Source organism: Hyaena hyaena, unplaced genomic scaffold (genome assembly GCF_003009895.1).
Source record: "Hyaena hyaena isolate Hyena2069 unplaced genomic scaffold, ASM300989v1 scaffold_889, whole genome shotgun sequence".
Taxonomy (NCBI): Eukaryota; Metazoa; Chordata; class Mammalia; order Carnivora; family Hyaenidae; genus Hyaena; species Hyaena hyaena.
Window position 1 is genome coordinate 564,842 of NW_024081523.1, and position 19,626 is coordinate 584,467.

The window sequence follows — 19,626 nt, forward strand, 5'->3', positions numbered from 1 at the left end:
ACCCAAGGGACACAGGAGTGCTGATGCATAGGGGCACATGTACCCCAATGCTCATAGCAGCACTCTCAACAATAGCCAAAACATGGAAAGAGCCTAAGTGTCCATCAACGGACGAATGGATCAAGAAGATGTGGTTTATCTATATGATGGAATACTACATGGCAATGAGGAAGAATGAAATCTGGCCATGTGTAGCAACATGGATGGACCTTGAGGGTGTTATGCTGAGCAAAATAAGTCAGGCAGAGAAGGACAAATATCATATGTTTGCACGTATAGGAGGATTAGTGGGAACTTAATGGAGGACTAAGAGGGAGAAGAAGTGGGGAAATAGAGAGGGAGAGGGAGAGAGGCAAACCATGAAAGACTCTTGAATACTGAGAACAAACTGAGGACTGATGTCGGGGGCGGGGAGGGGGGAGATGGGCATGGAGGAGGACACTTGTGGGAGATGAGCACGGGGTGTTATATGGAAACCAACTTGACAATAATAAGCTATTTGTAAAAAAAAATTAAGTAAATAAAAAATTTAAAAATTTAAAAAAATTTTAAAAAAAGAAGTAGGTCATTTTCTCCAATTAGGCAATCACCGTGGATGGAAGTAGAGTAAAGGGCTCTAGGCTTCTACATCTCTCCTGTCCACGGTAGGATTGGTCCTGGATCAGTAGGACCCCCTGCTGAGAGCCAGGAGGGACCTGCCCACCCTGCCCCAGTTTTCCTCCTTCTAAAGTATGGCATTTGAGGGAGGACATGGCAATGGCTTTTCACCCACATTGATCCCTGCTTTGAATTTGATTAGTTGTGGAAACTGAAGGCCCTTATTTTAAGTATCTAGAAGATCTTCCTCTAGACATGAAAGGATAACTCTTTCTACTGACACGGAGCATCTCTAGGACTGTGTATTGTGAGGGAGCTTTGAGAGTTAGCTGGATAAGGACCATCATAGATAGGAGGCCATCAGCTTATCCTGGAAGACAACTGGGGCAGAATAAGGCCTACAGTGGGAAATTTACTTGAGGCAACAGAGAAGGGCTTTTAAGGAACCAATAGGGGACATAAGACAAAGCAAAATGTAGCAAACTTTCTTTGATTAGGGCAAGGTACATTCTTCTTACAGGGGGAGCATCCCATTATCCATTAAAAACAGTATAAAGATACCATCTCAAAATTCCAGTGTGGCCTGTCTAGAGGAGGCAGGGAACACAGGAGTTTATATAGCTGTCTCCCTGCTGCTCTTTGATGCCATTGACAGATTTTGTGGAGGTCTCAGAAGGTATAAGTTTTCAGGAAAGGAAATTTCTTTTTTTTTTTAATTTTTAATGTTTATTTACTTTTAAGAGAGAGAGAGAGAGAGACAGTGTGAGTGGAGGAGAGACAGAGAGAAAAGGAGATGCAGAATCTGCAGCAGGCTCCAGGCTCTGAGCTATCAGCACAGAGCCAGACATGGGGCTCAAACCCACAGACTGTGAGATCCGGACCTGGGCCGAAGTCAGACGCTGAACCAACTGAGCCACCCAGGTGCCCAGGAAAGGAAATTTATTAAAGGGTGTGTGACAGTTGGAGGACTCCAGGCAGGCAGCCTTGTCAGGCTCAAGACAGGAAAGTGAGGCAGTTTTTACCCAAATAGGAAGAAATAACTAGCCGTGATCAACTTGAGGACAACACTGGGTCAGTAGTAGCATGAGTTGATAAATATCTCCCTTACTCTCTGGCTCCTATGAACTTGTTGTAAATATTAAAAAATAAAACAGGTGGAGAACTCAGTGTCCACGCCCAGTTCTCAGAGTGCTGGAAGCTGTTAAGGAAGGAGCTGGCTGTTTCCTGAACAAACAGTCCAGTGCTTTAGCCAGACAATGGGCTTTCTCTCCAAAACACACAGGGCTGCACTAAGAGAGAATATTGTGATTTAGGAATTAGGCCAGATGACTGGGAAGGGACAGATGGAAAAAGCCTAAATATTTATGACATTGAAGACTAGAGAGAGATTAATTCCATAAATGAAGATCACAGGTAATTAAAATCTATTATGGCTAATCATTTTATTTCTTTGCCTTAAAGTATCTTACATAATTTGCTAGTAATATATTTGAGTTTTATTTCATCATTTTCTTTTCTACCTCATTTTTTTGTATATATATCCCTAGTGAGGATATTTGCTCAGTTAGAGAAAAGTTTCTTCACTCAAAGGGATACCAATAATTGTGTTTCCTATAAGAACCTCTGGATGAGCTTTTACTTACATTCTTTGATTTATTTAACAAGTATTTATTGAATGCTTATGATACACTGCCCTGTTTCAGACCCAGGGAATTCCTTAGTAAAACCAGGCAGACAGAAATCCCTACTGCCTTGATGCAGTTTATGTTCTAGTAGAGGAAAGGGATTGTGCATATATTTAAGTATTACATTAGATGGTAATGAGTAGTGGAGAAAAAGGAAATAGGAAAGGAGGATGGAAAGGGCCAGAAGTATGGGGAGAGTTTAATGTAGAAGAGGTTCCAATTTTATTTTATTTCTTTTTCTTTCATAGTTTATTGTCAAGTTGGTTTCCATATAACACTAGTGCTCATCCCAGGAAGTGCCCTCCTCCATGCCCATCACCCCTCTTCCTCTTACCCCACCCCCATCAGCCCTCAGTTTGTTCTCAGTATTCAAGAGTCTCTCATGGTTTGCCTCCCTTCCTCTTCCTAGCTATTTTTCGTCTTCTCCTCCCCCATGGTAAGAGGTTCCAATTTTAAACAGAGTAGTCAGAGAATACCCCATAGAGATGTGACATTTGAGTGAAGGGCTAATGAAAATGAGGGAGTTAGCCAAGTAGATATCCTGGGAAAGTATGTTGTAGGCAAAGGAACAGCAAGTATAGGTGAGTCTTGTGTGTTCAGGGGACAATGAGGAGGCCGCTGTGCCCAGAGCCAACTAAGGAAGGGAGAGAGGAGGTTGGAGAATTGGTGGGGGTCCAATTATGGAAGGTTGTGTAGAGTTTATTATAACGATTTTGGATTCCCTCTGAGTGAAATAGAAGGTATTTGAGAGTTTTGAGCAGAGGAGAGAGCTGATCTGGCTTCTGTTTCAGCAGGAACATTCCAAGTGCTCTCTTGGGACTAGAATATGATGGGAAGGACAGAGAGAAGATCGGATACTAGCCAGGAGACTGTTGAAGTAATGTGGTTGAGGGATGTTGGCACCTTAGATCAGTGTGACTATAGTGAGATGGTGGAAAGGGGCCAGTTTCCAGATTTGTTGTGAATTTGAAGCTAATAGAATTTTTAATTGACTGGAGAAAAGGAGTCAAAGAGGACTCTTCAGTGTTTTTGCCTGAGCAACTTGAAGAAGGAAGTTTCGAGATGTAGAAGGCTATGAATGGAGCCAGTTTGCATGGGGAAATGAGGTATCCGGTGTTGGCCCTGGTAAGTTCTGATGTTTGTTACATTCTGCATGGAGATGTTGAGCAGGCGATTGGAGGAATTGAAAGTCTAGGGAGAGGTAGGAAGGTCCAGTATAATTGTGGGAATTATTAGTATGGAGATACTGGACTGCTTGAGATCTCAAGGGAATGGGCTGAGGGTGAGCCTGGCCACTCCAAAGTGCCCTCCACATGAGGGGGTTTTGAGAAGAAGTGGCCCTTAAAGTAGGAAGACATTGTTTACTTGAAGCAGTTGCTTCCATGTGGTGGGATTGTTCAGATCTGTCAAAGGCAGTCTGGTGAGATGAGGCCCGAGGTGACCACATTGGAGCAAACAACATGGACGTCACTGGGAACATGGACAAGCAGTTGTGGTGTGGTGAAGGGGGTCAAAGACTGACTGAAATTTGTTTAGGGAAGAATTGCAGATTAGAGGAAGTAAGTTGTGGGAGCAGAGGAGTGGAGAATGGGGACGAAATCATTTTTATTTTAAAGATCAGAAAAGTTCTGTCATGTTGGTATAGCTGATGTGAAGAATCCCACAGAGGTGGTGTTGATAATCAGTATGTATCAAAATATCCAGAATTCAGAAATTTTAAAGATCACCTGTCATTTGGATAATTGAGAACAGGCAACAGAAGCAGCAAAGGGCTAAAGTGGAATTTCATTTTTTAAAATTTATTTCTTAAAATTTTATAGAATCATGATTGTAAGGATAGAAAGAACTTTAAGGATGTAAGACATTGGGTAGCTTTCAGAATTTCTAGCTGGGGCACACCTTTTTCCAGTGAAATCTCAGAGGAAAGTCTAAACTGTATGCAGATCTTAGTGGAACTGCCAGGATTCCTTTACTAACCCCATCCCTAACCCCATCTCTTGCAGATGATCCTGAAGCCTCAAAGGGAACACACAGGTTGTTCAAAGGAAAGATTCAAAAATACTCATTTAACCCAGCACCCCATTTACCAGTAAGGAATCCAGAGGTTAAGATTCTTGCCTCTGGGGAAACACAATACTCACTAGAGGAGGAGAAGTCAGTTTTCTGAGTTTCAGGACAGTGGACTGTTTACATTTATCCTTGGTGCCTGGGCCATGCTCCTTGCCCCAAACAGTGCAGGACTCTTGGATGAATGAATGAATGAAGTATTGGAGAGGGATAATTGACTTAGAGAGAAAGAGTCTGAGGCCCAGAAGTTGCGATACCCAAAGATAAATGCCTCTCTTTCACCCCTTTAGGTCCCATGTTTGGGGCCTAGGTTTGTGCTGTAAAACTCTTGTGCATTCATTTATGTCCATCTTACCAGTTGGGTGTGGTCCTCATGGGCGGTGTACCTCAAATGCATGTGGAAAAATCCATTAGTAGACAACTTATAACTCTTGTTGAGTTTTAAGGTTTATGCTGCTTATATGCTGCTTATATGCGGTTTATTTGCTCAGTGGAGCAAAGTAATAAGAGAACCTTTATGCAAGTTTGGTCTTGATGAGACTATATTAAATGCTCTGTACTGTCCAGTTACCGTTACATCCAAATACATTTATTTAAAACCTATAGATTGAGAGCTGTTAACAGTCCTCAGCCGTTAACATACAAGGTTCTTCATGACCAAATACCTGCTCCCTATCCCCCCTGCCTTATTTTCGCATACAGTGACCTGTCAAAATGAAAGTTAGAACACCCCAAGAACCCCACCCTCACCACGTGCCTTTTCTATATCCTGATTAGTGTGCTAGTTATATGGGTGTTCTTTTTTTCTTTCTCTTTGTATAAACCCATTGACCTGGATATCCCTCTTTCTCTCTCTCACCCAAACACACTTATACATACTGTACTGCAATGAAATATTTTTTACAGTGTCAGAGTGTATCAGTCCTTGTGCTTAATATTATTTAATGCCTCCGGTCTCATAGTTAAGCAGCTTTCTGCCCAGTGGCCCACAAGCCTCCACAGATCTGGCTGGACCTCATCGCAGACCTCTTTCATTCGCCACTCCCCTGAGGCAGTTCCTCAGGCAGTTCCTGATATCCCTTCTGCTACTGCTGCTCCACCCATGAAAGTGGTCAGCATATACTTCATGAAAAGAAATGTAACTGAGGTAGTGTTTATGCTTATGGAGTTGGAGCTGTTTGTATGGATTTCTATTTGGATGATGCCATGAGCAATTAGGTATTTTATTAGTGCCTTTAAAATTAGGATTGTGTGGTGCCTGGGCAGCTCAGTAGGTTGAGCCTCCAACTCTTGATTTCAGCTTAGGTCATGATCTCAGGGTCATGAGATCAAGCCCCACATTTGGTTCTGCACTGAGTGTGGAAGCTGCTAGGGATCCTCTCTCCCTCTCCCTCTGCCCCTCCCCCACTTACGCTCATGCTTTCTTGCTCTCTTCCAAAAAAATAAATAAAATTAGGATTGTGATAGATTTAAAATTCTACAAACATTTGGTTCTCACAGAGATTTTCTGCCTTAAAATAGGATTTATATTTTTCTTGATTATAAAATCGTACTTAAGGTTATCAAGGAACTTATAAATTACTAGTGATCCCAGCACCCAGAGGTATCCACTATTTATATTTTGATCAGCATCCTTTCAGACTATTTTCTCATGTGCATTGCATATATTGATATACCATTTTTGTTCCTCAAAGTATTTTAAGGTAGTTTTTACCTGCTTGCTTTTAGTACTGTGCTAACAAGTTAGTAAGAATACCTCCTCATATTTTATATACAGAAAAACACAGAAACAATTTATTCATTAATTGGTTTTAAACACAAAAAAGTAATAGCGCTATTTGCAAATTCAAGTCCTGAAGGACTTTTACTAAGACTTTTAAAATGTCGTATGCTGTTTTGATGAAAGTTGGGTTGTGTTTAAAGCTGCTCCAAAAGGTAATTGTAGGACTAGAAGTCTATAGCCTGAAAGTAACTTGGACTTTTAGGAGCACATTTTTCACTTATGGTTTTCAGATAATTTCAGACACATTAAAATTATCTTTTCAGCACCATAGTGGGAGCGATAAGCCATATCATAAAATGGATTGAGTTAAAAAAAATTTATTACTATCTTTGATGGGAAGCTCTTCTATGTTAATCTTATTATATGGGCAAATATCCTTTTATCATGCCATATTCATCTTTTTGAAGGACAACTATGGTTTCAGTAGCACCATTTTAAGATATGACTTTTATTAAATGCTTGTGGGTAACTTAATTCATTATACAGAATATAAACCTTCTAATTAAATTCCCCTCTGTTCCAAATTTATAACCAGGAGAGTCAGCCCTGTCTTTGAGGGAGGGGAGAGAGTGTCAGTGATACAGTATCTTTACATTTGACTTTTGGCATGCAGTGTAGATCACTGTATGATATTAAGTGAGGCACACACAACTTCTGCAGACCTCTTCCCTCAGATTTCCAAAGATCAGTGTTGCTTATGTAGATATTAAGTTCCTTACAGGTTACTCAAAGTGTATTCTTTGCATTGAACAATTTTGTAGGAGAATATGCATATTATCATCCTTATGCCATTCACATACTGTCAAAAGCTGACATTTGAGAAGAATAGCCCTAAGGATTAGCTTTTCATTTCTGAAGATTCTAAAAGCCTTATCTTCATAATTTGCTAAATCACTATTTTCTGGTGCTGTCATTCTGGCTCCAGTATTCTAACTTCACTGAAGACTGATAAAGGAAACTGATAAAGGACTGATAACCATACGGGAACCCTTTCCCCTGTGTGACAAAATTGGTATGTAAAATAGCTTCCATCCTGTTGTAGGCACCCCTTAATAAAAAGTTATGGACCTTTTTAAGTCTTAAAAGCAGGAAAAAGTCTGTTTCTGATTAATTGGAATGCCTGCCATTAGCGAAGGCTTGCCACCATGCCTCTGGTTTCCTTGTCTCTATGGCAGCTCGTTTGCTTGGACTTCATTTTAATGGCCGGTTACAAGTCACAAAGTTGTTCTCTTTTCTCTTGCATTTTTTCATTCATGCTTTTTGTCTTTCACTCATTGATTTTCATTTTTATTGGACTTTACCTTCTGGCGGAGTAGGCAATGTGTATATAAATCAATAAAAATATTGTTGTCAACTTTCTACTAGGAAACATAAACTTACATAGGTTATGGTAAAATTGTTTATACTTACTTTAGAAACCTATTAATCCTGCACCTATAGGTTACTAACAGCTAAGTTTAATCTCTGTTATTCATAATGTAAGTACATTGAGAAGGCCTCCATTACTGAGAACAAATTCTAGATTTGATGTCAGAAATGTTGGAGCCAGAATCACTCTCAGTTTTCAGGTTTGTGAATGATAGAAGTGTGAACTGAATGAGCCGATGTTGCTGTATGAATTTTAACTGAAATAGCTACCATAGACTACTTTGCCAGTTCACAAAAAAGGCTGATTTTACAGCTGTGATGTAATACTGTATATAGGTCCTTATTTTGTGACTGAGATTATATCTGTGAAAACTAAGGCTTTACAAAGAGTGTAGGAAATATTGAAAACAGTGTTTTGTTCCCTGCCCGCCCCCAGTTTTATTGATATATACTTGACATATAACATCACATAGGTCTAAGGATACTACATGTTGATTTGATACATATTGCAAAATGATGACTACTGTAGCATTAGCTAACACCTGCGTTAGGTCACCTAATTCCTACTTCCTTTGTTGTGGTGAGAACATTTAAGATCTACTCTCTTAGCAACTTTCAAATACTTTTTATTGTCTTTTAATAGAATGTTGACTCTACCAAGTGGATTAACTTTGTCTGTGAGATGTAAGTTTGTTCTCTAGGAAGTAAACATTGAGCATTTATCTTTGAATCTTGTCAAAGTTTAGGTGTAGACTATAAACTTGTTAAGCTACTGGTCCTTAAAAAAAATTTTTTTAAGGAGGCTTCACACCCAGTGTGGGGCTCAAACTCATCAAGAGTCAAATGCTGTACCAACTAAGCCAGCTAGGCACCCCCTAATTTTTTTTAATAGTTTTTTTTGGTGTGTATAAGTTTGGAATTCACAGAATCATTCTTTTCCTTTTTCCTCTATGACATGGTATACTCCAACTGGTTGATACGAGTTTGTACATAATTGGAATGACATTTAAGACAAAGTTTTCCCTTCAATTTGATAGAAATCTTGGGTTTTATGTTCCATTACAGGGAATTCATTTTTTTACTTCGGGTAAGTGAGGAATTTTCTCTAGACTATTTCTCGATCTGTGACATGAGAGGTTGGACCACTATCTTTCTAGGGCCCTCTTAGCATTAGAATTTTATGAATCTATGGCAATTCAAAGTCACAGAAGCTCATCAGAAGCTTTGTGTAGGAACATGGAAAAACTAAAGAAGACCCTAAATCTGGAAGAAATTCTGTATTACTAAAAGTATATAAAGTGATTATCGAAAACCTGTTGCTGATTCTGGAAATTTTTTTTCCTAAGAAATAGAGAGTTATGGGAGAATAGAATGCCATTTCTTCTTTTAAAAAGTCCCAACTTTTAAAGAAGAGAAATTATTGAAATATTACAGATTTTTCAGTTGTATCTATAGCTCCCAAAGGAAAAACTAAGTTCCCTAATTAGTTGTTCCTTTCAGTATTACACATCTGAAATCACCATGAATTTGGTAGCCAAACTGTTTCCAATGTTTAAACAATCTTTGATATCCTTCAACTTCTGGCTTGGCAGAAATATTCAAGTTCCACAAAGAATGGATGAAATATAGTAAGAAAACATTTTTTATTCTTCTGTCTTCTTTCTCTCACTTGAGTTTTACTTCATCGAGAACATTTTCTGTCATTAGTGGGTCAAAATGTAGTTTGGGGGTCACAACTGTGGTCACAACACTTCTGAAAGTGTTTGGCAGTAATTATGTCCAGGAATCATCAAAATACCTGCCTATTTTAAGAGAGAATTTTTAGTAAATTAGCAAATACTAACTAAACATTGCAATAAAATACTATTAGCTAAGGAAAAAAAGGGCTTAATATAGGTAAGTTATCTAATTCTCACTAGGCAGCGGTTCTTCATCCTGGCTTTACATCAGAATCATCTTACAGATCTTTAGAAGCAACCACTGCCCAGGCTGCACATTGGGCCATTGAAAGCAGTTGCCTGGGCTGGGGCTCAGGCATCCAAAATGTTGAAAGATGCCCAGCTGATTCCAGTACACAGTTGAGGTTAGAGTCTCTCATCTAAGGTTCTTAGTTTGTTTTAAATATCACAATAACCTGGCTTTTAGAGGACCACTGAACACACCGGACTTTTGGATAGCAAAGTCTGGTGGAGGTGGCCTTGCAGAGTGAGTCAGGATCAAGTTGAAAGCCTGCCTCCGTAGTCACCAATCGTGTTACCTTAGACAGATGTTTAACTCTGCAATTTCATTCCAGCTTTAGCATTAATCTTTAACACTTAATAGCATTAAAGAGATTTTCTGTATCACATCAAGAAGTCAATAGATTCAAATTTTTAATCCAGTCATTTTGATTCAAGTGACCATGTAATATAAAGATCTTTAGTTTGATATTTAGCTAATGACTCATCATTGAGAAGATTTAGATTTTATGAATTTGAAGTTCTATTGGTTGATGTTGATGTTTGCAGCAAGAAGTAAGAATTTTCTAAGAAATTAGTAGCTAAAGCCTTGTTAACACATTGTGAGTAATGTTAAGCCTACTTAAGAAACACTGTTTTCTTTCCCAAACTGTTTTGGGGTGCCTGAGTGGCTCATTTGGTTAAGCATCTGACTTCGGCTCAGGTGATGATCTCATGGCTTGTGAGTTCAAGCACTGTGTCAGGCTCTGTGTGACAGCTCAGAGCATGGGGCCTGCTTCGGATTCTGTGTCTCCTCTCTTTCTGTTCTTACCCCACTCCCACTCTCTCTCTCTTTCAAAAATAAATAAAGATTAAAAAAAAAAAAGAAGACAAACCGTTTTGTGAACGCTGTTACATATGTGGACATCCTCATTACAAATGAACCTTATACATTCATGAAGGCACACTTGGAAACTGAGGAGCAGTTCTGGAGAAGAGCCTGAGACCAGAGGTAGTGGATTTGGACACACAGTTGAATTTTGTCGTTTATTAGGAGTTTTTTTAGGGCAAGCCACTTAATCTCTGAGTCTTAATTTCCTCATCTATGAAATGGGAATAATATCTACCCTAATTATTTCACAGGGTTTTTATGAGGCTCAGATTAGATCATTCATTTATTCAATAAATATGTGATCCACTGAGTGGCTTTTACTTGTTGGGCAGCACTCTAGATGTGAAGCATATAAAGAAGGAAAATATGTCCTTGGGAAGAGTTAGAAAATACATTGGTCACTTCTCACATGATTAAAAAAAGTCATGTTGTAAGCCCTTTGAAGAGGGCTTGCTCTTTCATCTCTGTGTTTCCATGTCTTAATACCTGGCACATAACAGAGAAGGGGCTAAACTATTGATTATGTAAATGAATGAATCACATAATTCATTTCCTTGAAAACATTTTGTTCTCTGGACTGGATCTCCCTTGAACAAGTTGAAATGAGTAGTGTGGGTGTGGTTTCGTGTTCCTGCTGGTTTAAAGTTCCACACAAACTGGAATGTGATAGTCTAACCAGAGATCTTTCAGTCTACAGCAGTGGTTAATCTTTTAGTTGGAGTTTGATTCAATTTAGGTTAGTATTCACTTTATTCCAATTACCATTTCAATAACATCAGCCTGTTTTTGGCTAATGTCCTTTTCATGTTTGGTATTAATCTGAACTATAATATTTCTTTTGGAAAGTAAGATAAATTCCTTTCTTGACATCTCTTTTTCCCATTAAGTAAAAAAAAAAAAAAAAAAAAGTCACTCCATAAATGTGATTTCAAACAGCTGGATTTTAATATTTCTACCTTATGGGAAGAGTGTTTGGCATCAGCAATGTTCCTACCACATGGCTTGGAACACACTCTGTGCACAAATTTTTTAACCTAGACCCTTGGCCGGTGATGAACTTGTAGATGTGCATTTGGGCTGTGTTCACATGCTGTTCTAAACTAGGTCAGGGGATGGGCTAGTATCTTCTATACTCTTTGAGGAAAATGTGAACAAATGGAGAATTGTAATATCCTTTTTATACTGGACCACAGAAATATTTTGAGGATTTAAGTTCTGTCTTTTTTGCAATAGGTAAAAAGATTATTCTCTTTGCAACCCTGTTTATTGTTAGCATAGCTGGAGGAGGCCTTGGTGTGCTGATGCCCAGTCTTTTATTTGAATAATGGAATTTTAAAGTTGAAAGGACCTAGGATTTGATCCAGGCCTGCCACCCATATTCTAGACAGACAAAACAGAGGTGAAATGAAGAGGCTGTGATAGTCAGCATCAGTAGCAATCTGAGATGCTTTTCCTGAAGTTTTCTTTCTACCCAGTGATGTGGACATACTGTGCAAGTTCTGCCAGCTTCTGTGGATGCTCCTAGGAGAAAGCTCACAGTCAGAATGATATTCAGTGTAAGATATACATAGATGTTTATGTGCCCATGTATATATAATTGTATAATTTCCATTATCCTTAAATGCTAACTTTGATAGTAATGTGTTAAATTTGCAAATTTATTTCAAAGTCTTATAAAAGTAAATTCCATTTTCATATATTGATTTGTAGAGATTTCAGGGATCCCATGTTTAGTGTGGCCTATAGGGATTTAGGCTGGGCTCTATCATATTTCATAAGTTACTCACATGGCCCTTGGCATTGATGTTTCTTAGGTAGCAGAGAGCACACATTATTTTCCTATGATTTACATTATAAAGTCAGTGCTCTCCATGCTTGCTATTAAAGTAGGTTTTACTGAGACACAAGATGAATGAATACCAAAGAGGTTAACTATTTTGCCCAGAGCTTCACAATATCCAGTGACAAGCTGGAAATAAAATATCTGAGCCTCCTTTTGTTAAGCCGGAGCTCCCAAGATCTGCTGGACTTCTACTGCTGCTTCTCAGGATCCCCCATGTCCTTGGAGGCTTGGAAAACTGCCACAGATGTTTTTGAGCAAAATAAGAGCCCTATATCTATGACTTCTTTTTGCTGGGCAAGTCGTGGAAAGAAAGCATCTGTGTTACTTGTTTTGTATGTTAGAGACATGGGGTGAGTAATGTACAGTGGGCTTCAGAGTGCATATGGGACATGGTCTTGTGTATTTCATAGAAGGAAGGTCCTTACCAAGATAGCCCTCTCTGAATTCAGTTTCTTGGTATCTATAGACAGACCGATTTCCCTAACTGTTATTGCACACAAATGCACCAATGGGGAAGGAAAAACAAAAACAATTCAAGAGCATGAAGCTTGTATTGACTGTTTTATGCTTTATATTGTACTTTTTCAGAGTGCAAATTCACCTGCACCAGCGGTAAATGCTTGTATCTTGGTTCACTGGTCTGTAACCAACAGAACGACTGTGGGGACAACAGTGATGAAGAAAATTGTCTCCTGGTGACCGAGCATCCACCTCCCGGCATCTTCAACTGTAAGTCCCTCCTACTTACCTTGGTATCATTATGTTGGATATGTTTTCGAAATAGTTAGGAGATGAGGTCATAGGGAGATAGAAAGGATGTTGATTTTTGGTTAAGAAAAATTTTATATTTTCACAAAGGGAATTTTTTTTTCTTTCAGGATGGAAAGATGGTGTGTCTAAAAGTGGGAAATTCATTTTACTTTCAGAGATGCCCAGTGGTACTGTTTTAGAATAGGCTTTGGCTACTTATCTTAGAAACACTAACAGAATTTTAAGAAATAATATACTGATTTAATATTCATGCCAGTTTTGTGGAAAGTTTTAGAGTAATTTAAAAGAATAATTTGAAAATAATTTTAAATAAGCAAAGAAAGACATGTGGAGAGTTCATAATTAACCATGTCATTAAAATAAGAAAATAGAAAAATTTATATGGGACTTGAAAAAAGTTCTGATCATGTATTTTTCTGTTTGGTACTAGATGGATAACAAATTGAGGTGTTTACATGGGTGCATCCCAAGGCTGAGGCTTTGACCATTTCTTGTACTTGAAAAGATGAAATCAGAATTTGAAGTTAATTCGCGTTTTTGATCTCATGGTTTTTATGAAGAGGAAGGAGTAAGAAGGCAGCTTTGAAACACTACTGAACTCCTCTTAGAATATTTACCTTATCTTTTCTTATGTTTTCTTGAGCTGAGTGAAGTGGGTTGATGATGAGCATGCCTTTGCAATAGCTCTTCCAGGCGAGATCCTGTATTGAAAGCAAGCTCAGAAAATGGCCATGCCTAGTGAGTTTTAAGGCCTATTCTTATTTATGCTTGCTAAATTCAGGAGTCTAATAGTGTAATAGTTCTCTTCATGTCAGTTTGCATTTTCTTATACTGAGTGTTTCTTAGAGTTCTATCTCTATATTTTGAGAAGACAGTTTAAGATTAGGAGTGTGCTTTCCTGATATTTGCTCCTTGTGTCTCCTATGGAGATGTTTTCAAAGCTCTTGTGCCACATCTTGGTAGGGGAGAGCAGAGTTCCTTGGACTTTTCAGAAGCAATAATTGAGTAGCCTTTGTGGTCATAAGTACTGTAATTTGCATAATGCAGCTTGCTTGGACACAGGGAAAGGACCCCCACAGTGAACTGTCCTGCCTCCTCCAAGTCTGACTTTGGGGTTGGGATCCTGGCCAGGGCTCTCACCTAACAGTGGGACAGCTCTGTGACTATATCTGCAGAGTGGGGCATGAGAATGGGTATTGTGAGGATTAAGTGGGATGGTCCACATAAAGCACTTAAGCACTTAGAATCTTGCTAGTTCTAACTGTAGGTCAACTAGACTCAAACCAGGGGCCTTAGAAGGTGAACAATGTAAAGGTAGATTCTTACTTTGTTTTCTCTAGACTTGAGTAACAGCAAACATATTACATGATAGACTATGGAGAGAATATTACAACCCTGTGGTACTTTGACTGGTTTGGAGAGTTCTGTGTGAAAAGCAAGCCAACCAAACCTTTGGTACTCTAACCTGGGGCACTTCGCAGACTGTTTCTCTTTATGTTGAGGTGCTTCTCCTTCTCCTTAGGATAATTCAACTGTAGTCCTCTTATTATATTGAACCCTCTTCCCTCCCCTCCCCCTCTTCCCTTTCCCTTCCTTTCTTTTCCCTTTTCCTTCCTTTCACCTCTTTCCCCTTCTTGTTAGCATTCTTTTGTGTTTTTTTAAAATGTACTTTAAAGTTTATTATTTTTGAGAGAGAGAGAGAGCGAGAACGCAAGCAGGGGAAGCGCAGAGAGTGAGGAAGAGAGAGAATCCCAAGTAGTCTATGTGCTATTACAGTGGAGTCCAAGGACTATCTCATAAACCATGAGATCATCTCCTGAGCCAAAACCAAGTGTCAGACGCTTAATTGACTGACACCTAGGTACCCCTCTTTTCTGTTTTTTAAAGCCTATTTCCAGATATCTTTTTCATTCGTTTTATTTATTTATTTACTTATTTATTTATTTATTTACTTATTTAGGGAGAGCATGAGCAGAGGAGGGGTGGGAGAGGGGAGGCAGGAAGAGAATCCCAAGCAGACTCCATGCTGTCCATGCTGTTAGTGTGGAGCCCAACACAGGGCCTGAACTGACAAACTGTGAGATCATGACCTGAGCCAAAATCAAGAATAACCAACCAGGAGTAATCAACTTAACCAACTGAGCCATCCAGTTGGTTTTCATTCATTTTATTTTAACAATATGAGTGCTTTAATTTTGCTTAAAGCAAGGTGAAGGAGTTGTACCTATAAATGTCTCAACATTGCCTAGGCAGCTACAAAAGTTTGTCCTAACAGGAATCTTAAGATCCTGTTGGCAAGCTGTTGGTCCTTTCTGTTCAGATATAACTAAAGCTTGTTGTGTCCTTATAGCTAAAATGGGACATTAAGACAAAAACCAGGAGACATAAGGACACAGAGTAAGGCCATGGCTGTGGCTTGGATTCAGGTCTCAGCTTAAGCTTAATGAAGTGACTGAACCCCTTTAAGGTTTAGTTTCCCTCTCTATGAAATGGGAATCATTCTATGCCATATAAGGTTGCTTTGAGAATTTAAGTGACATAATATACACAAAAAGTATAGTCTACATAATTACATCATTACTATCATCATTGTCACTCATGGTATAGCCATTTCTTGAGGAGGTGGACCATGGCTCTGTATCCTTTGTCTCTAATGTCAGGTCCACTCTTCATATGTTACAGAATTTTTCATGTGTCCAAAGGTGAGTTCATCTTCACAGATTCTAGATGTTTCCCACCTACTCTGTCCCCTCTGCAACTGGGGGCAGCTTACTCTGATCTGGCCAGCAGCTTCTCTATGCTCCTTTGCCCCAGTTCTTTGCAGGCACCAGAGGGAACTCAGCCCATTTGTCACATCAAGGCTCTTGCTCTGAGTTTGTTGTAGCTAGTGTGTTCTTTGTAGTCAGGAGTCTTTGGGAAAGGTTGTAGCTTCTCTGCTCTTTCTTGATGCTAGAAGATGATCTGGAATGAATATATTTTCGTCTCCATACCCTATTGGGCAAGAATATAAACAAAGGGTATGTTTCTTTCTGTTAATAGCTGTGTAATGAGGCTTAGAAGCTCTGCATCTGAAAGTGGGTTTTAATAGATCTCCCAACACATTTCCTATAGCATATGGACAGTATGCCCTTCACCGAGTACTTACTCTGATGTTGAGGCTTGCCTTCCTCTCTACCTTGAGAACTTGAAGTTTTACAGGAATTCTTACCTATACAATGTCACACTCCAGAAAAACACATAGTGCCTCCTCCTTGTTCCTATTTAAGAACAAGATCTATTTATTTGATTTGCTTTGTTCCCACCTGTAGGAAACAGTATTCTGTTATTTGATGTGTTTGTGGTAAAGCAAATTGGAATCTTCTGGATTTCCAGATGAACTGAATCAGTTTTCTGCCTATGTATTGGCTCTGGGCATGTACCATGGCTCAGATGTCTTGATCATCTCTGTCTCTCACTTGATTTTTGGTAAAATTTACCATGAATTAAGGTTAGAAAGAAAATGTTACTGTCATTTGTGAAGTCAGTAATACTGATAATCATGGAGGCCCTTATAGTAGCTATAAGTAACTTTTCCTGTCAAAGAATATTGTTGGAACCGGGACTGAGTAGTTTCACTTGCTTGTCTACTTTGCTAACTATGGTTAGGCTATTTACTGACTAAGGCTAATTTATTTTCCTGTTAGCCTCAAAGGATTTTGCATAGATGTGGAGGACTGGGCTAGTGTTGATGGCCTCACAGGGAAAGAGTTTTGATGGATGCGTTTTTTTTTTTTATAGAAGAGGAAAAATGCTATCAGCCTAAATTGCCAGTTTTTCTCGTATCCTTTCTCTTGGCTGCTACATCAAAATATTGTACTCATGAACATTAAAAACACAAATTATATAAACAAAATGATTTATTGTATAGAAAAATAGAATTGTTTTTATACAGATTATTATATTTACAAATAAAATCATTAAGTGCCTTGTTTGATCATTGTACCAGGAATTGTGTGGGATGAAGGAAAACATAGATCCTGTTATCAAGGTGCTGATAGTCAAGAACTGAAAGATAACTAAATATGAACACAGGATAGTGAGAGCTAAGCAGTTCTACTATTTTGTGGTTCAGTAGTTTAGAGAGAATTGTTTTGGCTGGACTGGTAGTCATGGTGACTTTGTAGAGGAGTAGAGGAGACGTGCTGGGTGACATAGAGAGGACAGAGCGTGAGGGCCAAGAACAGCATGAGCATGGGGAGAATGAGGGGTAGCAGGTAGACTGATATAGGGCTGGAAAGTGGGTTGGGCCCATAGAGAAAAGCCAGTAAGTCATGCTGTACTTTCTGCCCATCTCTAAAAGACGGATTGCCTGTGGATCTGCTGTGTATATGCAGGAGGGAGCGGCACAGCTCACCTGTCACCCCGAGTGATGGTGGCATTGCCACTCCCAGACACTCAGTGAACTCTCCTCTCTGTACCAAGCTGAGTGTTTCCTATTGCACTACATTTTCAGAGCCACTGTGCTACATCTTGCTTGGGGAGAGGTGGAGTTCCCTTGACTTCCAAGAAGCAATAATTGAGTAGCCTTGGAAAGAGCTGTATACTTTGAAAGTTTTGGCAAGAACAGACCTTCCTTAAGCAATCACTGCTAAGGAATTCATGCCACTAGACCTTAAGAGTAAGCCCAAAGTTGAAACGAAGCCAGCAGTTTAATCAGAACAACTTTCACTTTCAGCTTCAGTGGAATTTCCAATTAACTGAGGGGATCTTATTCAGGGAAAGTTGGGAGTGGAGGAGCTCCCATCCCTACTGGAGGGGGAAGTTGCTTCTTTCTCCATAGGTGGTCTCATAAAACTGAATCTCCAAATCAAATGAACTAAAGCTAATAAAGTGTTCCCAATTAAGCCAGGATTTTAACTTCAGGACTTTTTAAGATGGAAATTTTTTTGGCCCAAGACCATTTAGGGTAATAACAAGCAAATAAGATAAAATTCAACATATTAAAATCTCTGCTGAGTATCTTTCTTCTCAAACCAGCTATTCTCACAGTTCTCTCCCCCAGTCCCCCAAAGGGACTGGCACCTAGCCTCAAGTCATGTTTAGGCACTAAGCTTTACTACCTGGTACTTCACCTTTTACTGTTAACTTCCTAATTTCCAAGTATGCTTGTTTGTTTGTTCCTTTGTTCATCTGTTCATTCATTCATTCAGTGTTAAGACATAATTGACATACAGCACTGTGTAATTTTAAGGTGTATAGCATAAGGACTTGACCTTATATATATTGTGAAATAACTACAGTTAAGTTTAGTTAGCACCAAGTATTTTATATTTGGGACCAGGCTTATAACCATGTGGACAACTTACTATAACAAGGCTTCACAAAGACCAGAATTTTTTTTTTCCTTGTAATTATTTCAGTAAACATTAACCATCACGACTGTCATCAAATATCCTGTAAGAGTTCATATTTCTTCAATTGTCTTATAAATGTGTATGTTGTTTTGTTGTTAAGTCTTTTTTTAAAAAAATATTTATTTTAAGTAAGTTCTAAGGCCTAACATGGGGCTCAAACTCATGACCCCAAGATCAAGAGTCACATGCTTTACCAACTGAGCCAGCCAGGCACCTTGTTTTGTTCTGTTTACAGTTTGTTTGAACCAGGATCCAAAGAGGCTCCTAAAATTGCTCCAAGATAGATTAATTTGTCCCTGAAAAATTGTTTACTTTCTTACATAGTATAACTTTTTGGTAAAAGGCTCTGGACTGTTCGTTCTAGAGGGTTTCCATACTCAGGATTTTGCTGACTACTTTCGCATGAAGTCACTAAATGTGCTCCTACAGAGGAGCTTCTAATTCCTGTAATTTGGTAGTTACATCTAGAGTTTGGGGAGATTTAGGTTTGAATGTTGTATGTGTGAATTGGCTTCATAGGTGCCATTGTCTTCCATCCTGAGGCTCATCCTGTCTAGCTGTCCCTCTGTTGTAGGATTATCATTAGTCATGAGGGGTTGCAAAATAGTCATAACCTAATACTATCCTTTTTTTTTTCTTCATTTATTAGTGGGGATACTTGTATAAAGAGAAACTCCCCATTAACAATGTGATTACCATGAAGTAGATATCATGTAGGATCAGTTTTCTTAAAAATGGGAAAGTTCCCTATCACCCTTCAGAGGTAACCAGTGAGATTTTCTTTATGTGTCATTATGAACTGATATATTAGAACATATCTGATGTATATATGGAACCTTTTGGGAAACCCCCTCTGGTGCACTTTGGTGATCCACCTCCTAGGTTTTATCCAGAATTCTGGATCCAAGTGGCCTGTTCAAACACATACAACTTCAGGAGTGGAGGGTCTGTCCAGTTCCCCAGTGCCCGGGAGCCTCGTGAGCTCATTCCCTCATGCCTGTTCTTTCATCTCACCCATTTGACCCTTCCATTCCCTCCCTTGCACTTTGAACGCCCTACACCCCTGTGCCTCTGAGCCCACCACTCCCTGTTGTACCCACTATGTAGACTCTGGGATGTATTATGCTCTCCAGCTCTTCCCGAGAAGCCTTCAGCTGCCAACAAGCACCACACCTTGACTGAGCATGGCCTCCACTTAGGCAGGACCCTCAGCATCCCTGAGAATCCTCGCAGTTCCCCAGTTGGAGCCCTCTATTGCTTTTCTCACACTGCTGTGCAGAACTTCACTGC

At 39.2% G+C, this 19,626-nt stretch overlaps 1 protein-coding gene across 8 annotated transcripts in view; it reads left to right on the forward strand.

Annotated features, from left to right (window-relative positions):
- Positions 1 to 19,626, forward strand: part of LDLRAD4 (low density lipoprotein receptor class A domain containing 4) — a 437,927-nt gene that overhangs the window by 227,749 nt on the left and 190,552 nt on the right. For all 8 annotated transcript variants that reach the window (XM_039220442.1, XM_039220441.1, XM_039220439.1 and 5 more), the window contains one exon: positions 12,761 to 12,901. In XM_039220442.1, coding sequence (XP_039076373.1) covers positions 12,761 to 12,901 — 141 coding nt within the window. The remainder of the gene's footprint in view (positions 1 to 12,760; positions 12,902 to 19,626) is intronic.